The sequence below is a fragment of the Acanthochromis polyacanthus genome, chromosome 19, assembly GCF_021347895.1.
Source record: "Acanthochromis polyacanthus isolate Apoly-LR-REF ecotype Palm Island chromosome 19, KAUST_Apoly_ChrSc, whole genome shotgun sequence".
Classification (NCBI taxonomy): Eukaryota; Metazoa; Chordata; class Actinopteri; family Pomacentridae; genus Acanthochromis; species Acanthochromis polyacanthus.
This window is the reverse complement of record NC_067131.1, coordinates 15,488,374-15,501,118: the sequence shown is the minus strand read 5'-3', so window position 1 is coordinate 15,501,118 and position 12,745 is coordinate 15,488,374. Positions and strand designations below refer to the sequence as shown.

At 39.8% G+C, this 12,745-nt stretch overlaps 2 protein-coding genes across 3 annotated transcripts; both read right to left on the bottom strand.

The window, feature by feature from the left end:
• Positions 1-204: 204 nt before the first annotated feature.
• On the bottom strand, positions 205-2,847 carry LOC110964033 (cytochrome c oxidase subunit 6B1). Its single transcript, XM_022212610.2, has 4 exons — positions 2,642-2,847; positions 1,805-1,918; positions 1,425-1,525; positions 205-443 (listed from the first exon to the last, which is right to left on the bottom strand). Exons 2-4 carry the CDS (start codon positions 1,908-1,910, stop codon positions 390-392), a joined length of 261 nt encoding a protein of 86 aa, XP_022068302.1. The 5' UTR covers positions 1,911-1,918; positions 2,642-2,847; the 3' UTR covers positions 205-389.
• Positions 2,848-5,577: 2,730 nt separating this feature from the next.
• fam234a (family with sequence similarity 234 member A) lies at positions 5,578-12,725 on the bottom strand. 2 transcript variants are annotated; one of them, XM_022212601.2, is made up of 12 exons: positions 12,469-12,725; positions 11,530-11,835; positions 11,340-11,450; positions 11,046-11,228; positions 9,724-9,848; positions 9,384-9,516; positions 8,214-8,346; positions 7,983-8,126; positions 7,287-7,368; positions 7,015-7,167; positions 6,831-6,933; positions 5,578-6,717 (listed from the first exon to the last, which is right to left on the bottom strand). In XM_022212601.2, exons 2-12 carry the CDS (start codon positions 11,798-11,800, stop codon positions 6,506-6,508), a joined length of 1,650 nt encoding a protein of 549 aa, XP_022068293.2. In that variant the 5' UTR covers positions 11,801-11,835; positions 12,469-12,725; the 3' UTR covers positions 5,578-6,505. The 2 variants fall into 2 exon arrangements, with proteins under 2 accessions (XP_022068293.2, XP_051795570.1); XM_051939610.1 differs by lacking the exon at positions 12,469-12,725 and adding an exon at positions 12,048-12,175.
• Between the last annotated feature and the right edge of the window lie 20 nt (positions 12,726-12,745).

The following is a 12,745-nucleotide window of genomic DNA, read 5'->3' as shown; positions in this document are numbered from 1 at the left end:
GGGCCAATTTAGAATCACCTATTAACCTGCCACACATGTCTTTCAGCTGTAACTGCACCACTCAACACAGAAAGCCTCCATCTGACCCACATGTTTGAACCCAGAACTGTGATAGAACCAGTGCACTACCATGCTCGCCGTGCACAGCATACCAGAAAAGGACAAAAAATAAAATAAAAAAAGGGGACACTTGAGCTCCATAAATACATCCTGAGATATTTTAATGCAGAATCTGCTGTACATTTCAGGGTATCTTTAAGGAATGACCACTAAGTTTCGGTGTGCTCTAAGGACAGAGCATTAGCAGAAGAAAGAAGCCTGACATTCAGTCTCACCATTACTTTTACAAACATTTAGCTGAAAAGATTACATCTTTGGAGGCGACGACCTCAGATTTTTCCTGGGAAGGTCCCTTCTTCTCTCTGATCGTCCCATTTCTGGACCTACAGGCACAGAAATTCAGAGAAAGGTGTATTTTGAGACATAAATATGGAATTTAAATGATAATTTGCCATGCTGACATAGAGAAACACCCTCTCTTGGAACACTATCAATAAAGTTGTGACCTAAACTACCTTTCAGTTGTTGTGGATTTACCATTTAACATGGCCTATATCAGAGGTAACCCCAAGTGCTTCTCCTGTTGTCCTCATTTACAGCACCAAAAAATATTGCTCCCTTGTCTGAAAAAAATCCAAAAATTCAGCAAAAGAAATCCCCAAAATTATAAAAATTTGATAAATCTTCAGGAAGAAAATTCCTTAAGTTTCCCTTAAAAGTTTTACTTAAAAAAAATCCCCAAATTTGGCAAGAAATAAAAATAAAAAATGTAAATATTTTCAAAAAATGAATAAAAAATCTTCCAAAAAAAATCCTAAAAATATCTAGAGTGATTCCATATTTAATCAGTAAAAGTTCTAATATTTTCTTTAAGAACATTTGGGGGGGGGAAATCAACCAAAATCCAGCGAAATTCGCTGGATTTTGGTTGATTTTTTTCCCCAAAATGTTCTTAAAGAAACATTTTTTTTTAACATTTCTTTTTTTTTTCACCAAAAAAATGTTCAAACATTTCCCTAAAATGTGGAAGTTTTCACTGTGAAAATATATATTTCTTTCCACATTCTCAAACTTTTTCAATTTAACCTGCAGGACAACACCAGGGTTAAACAAATGAGATTTTACAGATAAATACTTGCATGTATTCTTATTCTTCAGAGATTAATTGGGGGGGAATCTTGCGTTTCTAATGTTTTGATTCTGAAGCCTGAAGCAGAAACTCACAGGAATGCTTGGAACGATAAAGTTCTTTGACCCCTGCTAAACAAACTCATCCCTCTAACAGACTGTGTATATTCTTCTTCAGCATGCCCATGGTTTGCAAAGCCTCGTGAAAAAGTTGAAGTAGTAAAAAGTATATTTACCCAGGACATGGGGCAGAGTGATTTGTAGACCCTCTTGTACCATTCGCAGGGGGCTGTGTCTACTCCTTTAGCATCCAGAGCTTTCTGACAGCGGTGGTAGTCTATAAATAGAGGAGAGAAAAAAATAACTGCAACAATAAACATCAAAAATAGCCTCTGAAATCGGATTGGCTCCAGCTCAGATGATAGGCTTCACCTTTAAAGACCCCCAGGTGACCTAAATTAGCTTAATCAACATTACTACAGCAGTAAACAGAGGTGGAATATAACCTAGAATGTAGTATCTTAGAATATTTCAATACCGAACAACACAACATCTGTAGCTTTAGACCTTAAACCCAAAGCTAGAAAAGTGCTTTGACCTTGACGTGCTGTCTTACCCAGGTAGTTGGACCAGCAGTTCCTGGTCTGGTTCTGGTTGGGGAATCTGGCGTCAAAGGGAGCAGTGCGATATCTCTCAAGTTTATCTCGGATTTCTTCAGCCATTTTCACCTCTGTCGGGAGAAAACTGTTTATGCATACTGTCACAGGATGCAAAACAAAGGGCCCCTTCCGTTACCTAGATACCATAGCTTATTTCAAGCACACTCAGCAGAGACACCCCCATATAAATGCACATGCAGATTATTGGTCTGATGTTTATTTAACCTGCGCGTTGAAAGGATTCTTTAGCGCAGTGAGAGGCGGCTCAGCAGAGGATTATTTTGGGGACATTTTGGGGTGCTGCATGCGGCACCTTGAGGCTGGAAATGAGCTGTTTTCATGCAATAGTCCTTCTACAGAGCAAATTCGTGGTATGAAAGAGGCCTGAAGATGCGATCGACTGTCAAAAAGAGCGCCCGACAATCGATATTTTACTCCAAAAATGCGTAAATATGTATCGAACGGTATTGGCAGACATGATCAGCCTCGTCCACCAGGCCATTACTGGCATTTCCTTCATACAGAGCCCAGTTTCTGTTTGCTTTCCATAAAAAAATACAGGTAACCCATTGTTAAAGCATTTAAATAATCTGATCATTCCGTTTAAAATGTGTCTGAAAATAGAAAGAAATCTAGAAGCGAAACTGAAATTCTTGTGCGCAGCAGCAGATCCACCTTTTTATATAAAAAAAATCACATTTTTCATATTCCCTGCCGTTAAAACACATGTTCCAGATGTTTGTGTGAGCAGAAATGGTGTAAAAAGAATAAAAGGACACGTCGGTGAACGTTACCTTTGTCGCTGTTTCTGGCTCGAGCTCAAAGTGACTTTACACCGGTCGGTGAAAGTGTGTCGTTCCTCTGATAAGCGGTGCGCGTCTCACGCTTGCGCTCCGGTTTGGAGAGATATTGCAGCCGTGCAGTCCCATCATGAAGGTATGGCGGACTCAGGTCACATTGAACTGACAGACACTTCGCAGTCTCACGGCTCAGGGTGCATGCTCAGGTCTGCTGCTAGGTGATGAGTGCGTAATGAGAGGTTCCCTGGGGTGGAATGAAGCCGCACATGGGCGATCGTGGCATTATTTTAGTGTTTTAATGTAATGCTCTGTGCTCACATGTTCGAGGCGGAAGCAGTCTGCCCTTCAGCACTTTAGTTAATCATTAATAGGTGTTTGTTTCTGTTTGAAGTGGCTCAGGTGGCTGGGTAGGAGGTGTAAAGATGGAAAGCATTTTTGTGCTTTTTGTAGACTTGGAGGGTTGACATGTGAGGCGGTGACCAAACCAGGAATGCGCTGTCTAGGAATCAGAGGGTCGTGCTTAAAGGCAGCAGCTACAGCGTTTAGGACACGTGTCAAATGTACAAGAAGGAAGAGGTCAGCCCTGATCATTTCTCATAGCAGGTTGCTTTATTGGTGTGCTGTTAAACAGACTGATCACGGGACATTTTTTCAGTGCGTGTAACTTCAGCAGCTCCGACTTGAAATCCATGAGGGTAAAATGCTGCATTGTGCTTTATATTGGCTAAAATGAACCCCGCTGTGTCTCAGAGTAAATCCGCTCATTCATGATCCTGATCGTGACCCAGCAGCGTCCCGTTTGTGCGCCTTCCCGCCTCCACACCCTCCAGCCGTTTCCTTCCTCCTCGTGTAGCGGCTTCTGGTTAAAAAGAGACGGCAGGTACTGCGGCGGGATGAACCATCCGGTTGTTTCCCTACATGGAGACGCTTTCCATTCCCGGTGTTTGTGCATGAGGGCAGAAACTCCGTCAGCAGTTGTGCGTCATGGTGAACAAATCACGCGCTGTAATTATTTAGGGAGTAAACGATGAAGTACTGCCCCTGTGATACGTGACTGACTTCCATACATCCATGGACTTCACTGTACCGAGCTGCACTGCGCATGGCTGCTGTGTAAACGAGCACCAGGGGGCAGCAAAGTGCCTGATTCTGGACCCAAATGGACTGGGATTAACCCTCGTGTTGTCCCGTGGGTCAAATTGACCCGTTTTTAAGTTTGAAAATGTGGGAATATATATATATTTTCACACGGAAACTTCTGATGTCCACATTTTCAACAATTTTTGGAAATGTCTGAACATTTTTTGGTGGAAAAAAAAAAGAAATGTTAAAAATGTTTCTGAAGAACATTCACAGAAATTGATTTTTTGGTGAATATTCTTAAAGAAGATATAAGAAGTTTTACTGATATACATGTGATCACTTTAGATAATTTTACTTATTTTTAAAAAATATTTACAATAATTTTCTTGTCAGATTTAGGGGATTTTTTTAAATGAAACTTTTAAGGGAAACTTTTAAACAATTATTGGAATTTTCTTTCTGATGTTTTTGCAAATTTTTAGAAATTTGGGAATTTGGGAACAATATTTTTTGGTGCCTATAAATGAGGAAAAGAGGATGGGGTGATTGCATGTATCTAGACATGGTTTATGACAAAAAGTTTTCAGTCATATTTATATATGAGTATTACTATGGCATGTACCTTTAAATGCATTGTTCTTTTTTGTTTGTTTGTTTCGGACACAAAAACTAAATTATTTAATTTCAGATTTGAAAAGTGACCAGAATTTATCTGAAGGGCTCTTAAAGGGTTGCTCATCAACACAAACCTTGAATAATTACTTTACTCGGAGTGACATCAAGATCAAATTTGATTCCTTGTCAAACACATTCTTTTATTTTGTGTCATCAATGGACATTTAGTTAGATCTCTGCTATAATCACTTCAGTTAATTTTTCTTCAGCACATGAAATGACTAATATTAAAATTTATTACACTCCAATATGTGATGTGCCAGAGTACCGCTGTGTGTTAATGTTTTACATTTTTTAACAATTTACTGTAATTTTTCATATTTTCCTCACATTGAGATTCACATGATGACTAATCGAATCACAAAGTATTAACATAAAACCACAGATCCAAACTGTAATATACATATCGAAAATCTGTGTTTTTAAAAAATGCTACTTCTTAAAATTACATTACTTTTACTGTACTTTTAATCAACAAAAAAATATGTACAGGTTAAAAAATTATATCTATTAGGGTTGGAAAAAGGAAAATATTATCTAGAAAATCAGAGAAATAAAAGTATTGATTCACATGTTGACTAAAAATCCATTTTTTAGAAATAAAATTAGTTTTTTGTAGTTTAACTGTATTTACATCCACAATTTTTTTTTTTTTTACAGATATTAGATGTTATACTATTTTTTGTAGATATTCCGCTTTTGAAAATCACAATATTCTACCATTTGTTGACATTTAGAACTTTTTACAGGATTTATTTTTTTACAGTGTATTTTTTGGTTAAGCAAGTTTTTAAAGAAACATACTTAAACTGGTGAAAATGTGTGAAAATTCTGCTCTTTTTCTGATGTCCAGCGGTGGTGAACACAGGGGAAATGTTTTGAGCCGATGCCTCTTCCTAAATCTACAGCATGATGTTAAATAATATGAAACACACTAAGTTGATATTTTCCCTTTCAAATAACTAATTCTACTTTTGCAAAGTTGCCCACATTTCTCAGAGAAACAGGGTCCTCTGTGGTTCTCAGCTTGTCTCTGACTCTGATGAAGACACAGCAGTGATGAAACGGCTGTGCTGAATGAAAGTCCTCCAGGATCCCTTTTCCACTCATTCTACTATACATCTGTTTTTACTGTACTTGCTCTGGTATTGAGACATCTCAGCCAAAAGCCGTTATTTTAAAAATGTTTAATGTAACTCAAATTCAAACATTTCAGGACAAGTCAGAAAGAAAAGTCAGCTCCATTAAAAGCCTGCTCCACAGGTTCAATATATTAATGCTCAGCAAACACAAGACCCTCATTTTTATTATTTATCTTCTATAAATCACTGAGAAAAAACAGCTTTATAGGAGCTGTAAACCCACAGCAAACAGTCAGTATTATAGCGAACCTCTGAAACCCAGCATAGAGTGGAGGATTAGTCAGTGTGCGCTGAAGAATATCACAAAGTTACAGCATCTTGATTTGAGCAAGTAACAGACATGTGCAGTACCGTAGACGACAAGGCTGCCTTGCTGATATTTCACGGACAGGATACATAACAAAGAATGTCATAAGTTTCATATGGTTTCTGTCGTATTTCAAGTTTAAATGTGTCAGACTTACAGAACTAAACTAACCGTATTACAGTGAAACCGTTTCTTTAAGGTGATTGTAGTTTGAAATACTCAGGATTCAGTGGTCTGCATCTGCTACCTTTTAAGGCACAGGATGGCAAACAGTTGCATAGATCCAGATGATAATCCAGCCTCTAGAAATTTCAAGAGCTTTGCATTGATGCGAAAAAGTGCGAGAAACAATACAGCAAGACAGGTTGGATGGGTTTATCAGCAGGAGAACAGCAATCTGTGCGGAGTGATTGTCAGCAAACAGCAGCTCTTTGGACACTGGATGAATTTAAACTTCTGATTTGCAGCCAAGACGGATAATGCCCAGTTTGTCCAAGGAAGATGAATGAGAAAAACCCTGTCCTAAAGTTCACGAAACACAAAGGAATTTCTTTGGTGGTCAGCAGTTGGAAAGTCAGAACAACCGTACATACTTTTGTTTTTGGAAGTCAGAATGTTTTGAACATAATCTGCACTCTACAGTTGGCCCTTTCAAAATTCGCTGAAGCGCAGTCGGTTGAAGGTCTCTTTGATGTCCTCGTTGCTCTCCGAAGTCCCACCGGTGCCAATGCGGAGCACTTTGCTGTCGGGGACGTCCTGCTTCAGCTTCCGCTTGCTGAGGACCACGGTGCCTTCAGCTCCCTCCGTCACCGGGCCGGTCAGCAGGATGTAGGCGGCGTGGCGTCCTCGCTCCATCAGCGTAGCTAAGACAGCAAACAAAGCAAATATAGTCACCAACAGAGCTGATCCCTGTGTGTCCCTCTAACTGTGCAGCCATGCGTCACTGGTCATACAACTGTGGGAGAACAAAAAGCACCTTTGAATGTTACGATGTGGTCCAAGACATTCGTGGACTCGAGGAGAACTTTAGAATACAGAGGAAGCAGCATGTAAGAACGTCGGTCACCAGCTAACGGTATCTGGAAGAGAACATCGGAGTTGTCAGATTTTACCCATGGAGAAACTATGAAAAGCGCCTTTTAATGGAGGCAGATACTTACAGTTGAGTTGAACTCTGAGGGCATCATTCCCCAGAACATAAAGACTGAGAAGTAGTTAGTGGTGTGTATTGAGGCGGGTCTCGGTGAATTGGGACTGGCCAAAAGGTTGACTTCCCACAGCACTTCACCAGACTTCCCATCCAGAATTATCACCTAATTACAAGACAGGAAGTGGTGCAGTTATTGTAGGATTCAAATCGATTCCCATAAGAGACAGGCAGGGCGTAGAAAATAAAACGCAGCAGTGTTTATACAGTTTAAATCCAATTTACCTTCTTTGTGTAGTTGCCAATATCCTCCTCAACCACAATATCAAGTATTTCATCTTTGTTGAAGTGACCAAAGGAGGGCTCACTGAAAGAAGAACAGAGAGGAGAACCTGTTACTGATAGTTACTGGTTTCTATGGTTTTACTAGAAGTGAATGGCACGCATCAGAAATATTACTTTGTATTTTGATGTACCAGTGGATGATAAATTAGATCTCTTGTATAATGACTACTATTCCAGTTTCTTACAGACCATACAAAATGCTGATTCATTTGTTAAATTACAACGTCATTATCAGGTAAATATAAATCACTAGGTAAATTATTCACTGTAGCGATGCAGCTATTTATAATAGCATTAAACAACTGGAATGAATTATTTTGTTGGTAAAATCTCATCGCACAAAACCAGCAAATACTCACATTTGACAACCAGAATTGAAATGTTTTGTGGCATTTTTGTTTAAAAGAAATACTTGAGTTAGCAATTTTTAAATAGTTGCCAGTTTGATCGATTATTCAACTGATCCTTTCAGCTCTAAGTAATTTTAAGACGCTTTTACACAACAGCAGGCAGACTTCTGAAGTTAATTAATACCTACTATACCGGCAACACCCATGTCCATAAAATGAGAGGCTTGCAAGAATGCATTTTTAATATCTGGAACTAGAAGATAAAAAAAACACACAGAAGGGTTACCTGAGGACTGAAGTGGTATTGAATCTCCACAGTAGCTGCAGTTGTTGTCCATCAACTAAAGCCACCTCTTTGTTGGTCACAACTAGCAGGCTGGATGAATCATCTGCTTCTTCTTTTCTGAGCACTCGACTCACTGCTTCAGACCTACAAAGTCATTGCAAAAGCATCACAGTGACAACAAGCTGTTTTATCGAAGTGAAAACTGAGAAGTTAATGTAGGCTGTTTCTTACTCGTAGATGGGTACAAGGCCAGATGTGGCACTGGCATTTTTCTCCCAAGTTTTGTCCTTCTTGAGGCCCGCCTCCATCCCTGCTTTAGCCTTGGCAGCGATCCTCCACAGAGCCAGTCCATACAAGCCAGTATCTGTGAATGAATACACACTTACTTATGGCTGCCACATCCAAGAGACACATCTACAGACAGGTGGCAAATTAAAGGAAAACCTGAACTCTTGACCCCCCCCACAGTGAGCGGATCAGGTGGCTTGTCCCTTTAGAGGGAAGAGTCACTGCAAATCAATACAAAGTTGAGCGTTTTTTTTAATTCTTTGACGAAACTTTGACACCCTGATCTCTTCAAGGATGACAATTCCCGCATCCTTTGGGCATTAGGCATCACAGAACAATTTGATTAAACATAATGTGAATCATATCCTCTGATCTTTACAGTCACTAGATCTCAACCCCATTGAACACCTTACGGGACATTTTCGACTGGCTCTCCACCGCCATCACCCAGGACCAAATGAGGGAATGTCTTTTGGAAGAAAAGTGTTTCATCCCTCCAGTAGAGTTCCAGAGACGTAGAGATTCAATACCGAGGATGAACTGCACCTGCCATGATGGCACATGGTGGCCCAACACCTTACTAATACACCTAAAGTAGGGTTTTCCTTTAATTTGTCCCTCAGTTGTACTTGGGCACATAACTGGTTGGCTTCTCCTTGTCCCACTATCAACAGTGGGAACCAAAAAAGTCATAACATCTCATTGCTTCTTGAAACAGAGTAATGACAGGATGTCTCATAATAAGATCTGCTCTCAGAAATAACACCAAGACTAAAATTAGATCTTTAACCTCCAAAAAAAATGTCTTTGTAAATGTATTACATAAAACTGCTTTATAACAACAGAAAGAGACTAAAATACAGTCATACTCTGCTACTTCTAATCATACATGCAGAGTTTTACATCAAATCCTATTGGTTTCAAGACATGCAATCAGGACTTTTTAATGTCACATTATTTTTGTCTTAGTTCTAAAAAGCGCTTCAGCTAAAACTCAGATTCCTGACACCTTTGAACGACTTGGATCGAGAGCTACACTCCTCTATTAGGAAGAATCTAACTAGTTTGACTGCATATATGTTGTCATTGTCATGGCTGATTTCAGATACAAACCTTTTTGTAGCAGGACGTAGTGAGAACCTTCAGCAGTGCAGTGTAGAAGATGATTGGCTGTCTGTGTTAAATCAAGAACCACTGTGGTACCGATCTGGAGACCTGTTTTTCCTGAAAGCAGCACCAGCTGAGTCTGCAGATATGACAATTGGCATTAAAATCGGGGGATTCAGTGGCGTTACAGTAGATTATAACTGAAGGAAAATCAAAAATACGCAAATTCCAAACACTGAGAAGTATATTATAACTCGAAAGTTGCACTTTAAGATGAATAATAATGGAAAAAATGTCACAACAATGAAATGCTGCAAAGTAAACAAATAGCATGGCTGAAGCTTACCTGTGTGTTGTCAGATGCCACCAGAGCCACATCGCTGACTTTGTCCCCGTCCAGATCAGGGACACTCAGAACAGGCCTGGAGCTGTGCAGACCGGTAGGATGAGGCTGCTGCCAAACAACATGACCTGAAAACAAACCATTCAGGAGCAGAGCATTCAGTCTGACTGTGTTGCAGCTTTCTTGATACTATTATTTTTGTATACACGGTGCTGTACATCCTCTCTTTAACTCTAATAATTCCATTTCTACGGCACTTTTAAATCTCAAGCACAAACTGTCCAGTTTAAAGACTTGCAGGTACAAATTTAAAAACTTAAAAATCAGTGTCCTATGCGTGGCCATCTTGCAAAACATCCAAAGTTTAGGAACATGCCAGTATGAATATGAACGGCAGGGAGCCAACAGATAAACAAACAGAGGTGCAAGTCTAGCACAAAAGAGGTAATTTCATATAAATAAGTGAAATGCAGATGAAAGAGGTAAAAATTTAAAAACCATAAATAAACCACATGTATAAAGAAAATAAAATACAAACATAAAAACTAAAATGATCTCACTAGAATGTCAATAATAGAACAAACTTTTAATTTTAAATAGATTAAAGTGTCAATATATATGTGTAAAGTAGCGAAATGATAAATATTAAAACAAGCACAATTATAATCTGTAATGACATTAAAATAAATATTAAATACTACAATAAAGTCGGTAAAAAGAGAGCCACAGTAGTCCAGATTTTTTTGTCATTAAAGTTGAGCATTATCTTGGATCTGTGTGGATGATATCTCTGGTCTGCTGCTTAAAGGATGAGTGGCTATCAAATGTTCTTCCAAGGTTCTAACGTTGGCATTAAGTGAACCAACAGAGGACCGTATCTAAAGTTTATTATTATCTGGACCAAACATCAAAACCTCTTTTTTTGTGTGTGTGCCGTAGCAACTTAGCTGTCATCCAGTTGTTGCCATTGCATAAACAGAAATGCAGTTTTTCCAGTCAGTCCAGTTCATGTGACTGAAACAACAACTCCCAGAGGCACTCAGTTAATGGGTTCAAGGTAATGCTGACACAAAAACACAATATCGGAGTAATTTAAAATGCTATACAATCAAATGAAGATTATCCACAGGCGGGGATTTTTAATGTCTGACTAAAAACATTACACATCAATTTAAATTAATTTGAAAATAAAAAGTGATTGAACGAAGAACTTATTTTGAGAGTGTAAGCTGCATGTTGTGATGCTGTGACTGCATAATATACACAATACAGAACTGTTGGGTAATGTAGGAAGCATGCTAAAAGACATGGAATGAGTCACTGACCAGTGCGTTTGTCCATGGCTGTGAGTTTGTCAGAATGGGACAGCAGACAGTCCCAGGTTCTCCCTTTTTCTGTGTTCAGACCACATTGAGCCCAGTGGAAATCGGGTTCTAGTGGACTTTCCCACAGTGTCTCTCCATCTGTACCATCCACAGCCAGCACAAACACACATGGCGAAGGCAGACCTGGAGAACACACAGAGTTTACCTGAATTAAATTGAAAAAAAATACAATACAGAGCAGCTATACAGCGAGCAATTCAACTGGTTAGATTTAAAATTCGAAATGCCTCATACCTGCATCAGCACAGGATTTGTTCACAGTGACTTCTGTGTTTTTGAGCACAAACATGACATCCATCACCTTGTCGTCGCTTGCATGTTCAATAGCTAAGAAGTCATATGTTGCTGCGGCGGGAAGCAGAAAGAACAAGCAGTTGGTGTCACGTTTACGACAAGAGATGAAACAGGCAAAAATTATACACACCTGCTTCAGAGAAAGTCCTGTTCCACGTAATAAGATATTGTGGTCTCACAGGACAGGGGAGGATGAAGGAGAAGGCAAACACGATGGTGAGGCAGATGAACAAGGACAGGAAGAAGACTGCAGTTCGCCAGTGGGTCAATTTGGAAAAATGCAAGCCGTCTTTACAGCTCTTCTTCTTCAGCTCTGTTGCCGTCTGGGCTGTCCCCGTCTCTGCCCCATCTTCTCCCCTCTTCAGGGGGTCGCCCTCAGTGGGATGCTCTGTGGTCTCCATCGCTGCCTCAACGCATTACTGACTCATAGATCTGCCTGACAGGAGGAAAGACATTTACTATATGCAAAACAGTCAGAGACAAAATCTTTGTAATTTACTCCAGAGTGCTCCTGTCAATCCCAGCGTTGAGTGGATTGCAAAATCTGCAAGTCACCACATAAAACTGTCTGGCATTCACAGATATAGCACATGAAAAAATACTGGAGGCAGCAGTGTCTGTCAGTCCAGCTGTTTCTGCTGTATCAACCTTTGTGGATCTCTCTCTATTCAGACGTGCCAGCTCTCACTCCAGAGATTTCTCAGCACAAAAACAACAAACCCGCAATAAACAGTCATCATGGCTGCCACAGGGTTATTACTCCGGTGTGAAACGGGGAGGTGACAATGGTTTGCCACAGAAACTTAGTTACCGAAACACAGCAAGCAGATGCGCTGTCAGATTTACTGAAATGCCGTGTGGTGTTTCTTCACTTAACACGTTTTCGCTGCCTGGCTTAATGTAAAATATGTTAGCAAAAGTTTGACATCTGGTTAGGTTTGTTTGCTAACTTGTTGAACGGGGAATTCGGTTCCACAGAAACAAGACCATGGCCAAGTCTAGCGCAAAAACACCTTCCATTTTAGCTTTAGTCAACAGTTTACGCAGACCAGGTAAAAGTTTTTCTTACTTTTGACTCTCGTTTCTTGTCACTGGTGTGGCTAACAGAGGTAGCAGGCCTGTCAACTTTAGCTGCGTAAACATTTCAGAGGCAAGCCCACCTGGTGTTGCGAATAATGTGTCCTGAGTTTGTCTCTCAGGTAGTGCTACGCTGAAAAATGTATAGTTTCAACCGATAATGAAAGCCATAAAACACGTCAATAACCCTAACATTTACACCGCCTAACTCAAACCTATATATAACTCGTAGTTAGGGGCGCTATTAGTAGGCAAAATACTGCAAAGAG